General features: G+C 30.7%; 1 protein-coding gene across 1 annotated transcript in view; it reads right to left on the reverse strand.

Moving 5' to 3' along the window:
• LOC106791028 (histidine decarboxylase-like) overlaps positions 1-1,064 on the reverse strand; it is a 10,929-nt gene extending 9,865 nt beyond the window's left edge. Inside the window, 1 exon segment of the mRNA XM_014756368.1 lies at positions 609-1,064. Within this exon segment, the coding sequence (XP_014611854.1) occupies positions 609-636 (28 nt within the window). The 5' untranslated portion in view covers positions 637-1,064.
• Positions 1,065-1,561: the final 497 nt, after the last annotated feature.

A 1,561-nucleotide genomic window follows, 5' to 3' on the forward strand; every position in this document is an offset into this window, starting at 1 on the left:
ATATATACAAATATATTATTATTATATACAAATTATATATATATATGTGTAAGGAAATAATCGAACGATAGAGTGAAATCATATTTTATATGGTTTCTCATAAAACTCAAAATCCCATCTTTTCATCGTTTTCAATGATTCTATTTAATCATTCGCGGTTAAATTATTCTCGCGAGAATCTTGACGATTAATTATTAGTAATGTAAGAAAACAATTTTTTTTTTTAAACGAGCATTCAAGTAAATGAGAGCTTTTATGATACAACGAATCTCATGGTCGTTGGTTTCTTTTTTTTTTCCTGTTTTCTTTAAAGTATCTCGAGTAATTATCATGGACTTAGAGAAATGATGAATTTTTTCTTTTTTTTTTTTATAGAAATTACTCACATTTTTAATCTAAAATATCAAGTATTTTTTTCCCCAATTATCCTTCCTCCCCTTTTTTCTTTTTTTTTTTTATAGAAATTACTCACATTTTTAATCTAAAATATCAAGTATTTTTTTCCCCAATTATCCTTCCTCCCCTTTTTTCTTTTTTTTTTTTTTCAAAGTTGCATACAATTATATAATTGTTAGGTTGTTTTTAGTATTTAAAAAATATGTACTCACCGTGTTTGCGATATTCCTCGAAATTCATCTTTTTACTTTCGTTGAGATGGTTGAGTGGGTTCGGTGTGAGGGGGAATTAAGGGGGGAAAGGAAAATTTGTTATACAAAGATGAGAAATCCGCGATGATGATATTTTTGTTCGATCAATAATATTCTTCTCCGACGTTTAGTATTTTTTTGGGGTTTTTTTTTGTTTTCTCCTTCTCGATGTAACGTGGTAATTTCTTCTCGAGGATTGAAATTAGACTCGTGTAAGCCTATGGAATCAACAGTATCGTTGATAGATCACCTTTTTTATAGATCACGATCTATATTTTATTTGAATCGGTGGTCTCATAACAACCAGATCTCGAAATTCCGATGTACCCGTTTCACGCACATGTGGCTACGATTTTAATTCAATACGTTTATTTAATAATTATTCAAATTTCTTTCCCTTATCTTTTTTTTTTTTTTTTCTTTTCACGTAAGACAAAACACACAAGAAGAGACAAATACAAGTGTGTGTGATATGTGTGTATGTAATAAATTAAAATATATAATTACATATAGAAATAATAAAATAATAATTAAATAATTAATTAATTAATAATTAATTATTATTATTAATGTGAATTGTGTTTGTGTGTGTGTGTGTGTATATGAAATACGATAAATCCCGTAAATAGGGGAGGAAAAAAAAAACACAAAGTGAAAAATGTATTCAACGTTCTCGGTAAACTTTGACGGGATGACTACTGAAGGAAGAGAATTTAGTAGTGCATTAATGCCGAAAGATTTGTACGGATTCATCCAATCATCGATCGTACTGTCACATGGCACCCAAGCCGAGCTTATTAGGCTAGTGTGACAAGGCTCGTAACGGCCTAGAACCAAACTGCCCCCTTTCATTCACTCCTACGTCACCCTTCTTCCCAACCCTTGGCTGGGTGGTTAACCACCACCCCACATCG

Source organism: Polistes canadensis, unplaced genomic scaffold, assembly GCF_001313835.1.
Source record: "Polistes canadensis isolate GaletaPanama2010 unplaced genomic scaffold, ASM131383v1 scaffold_279, whole genome shotgun sequence".
Lineage (NCBI taxonomy): Eukaryota > Metazoa > Arthropoda > Insecta > Hymenoptera > Vespidae > Polistes > Polistes canadensis.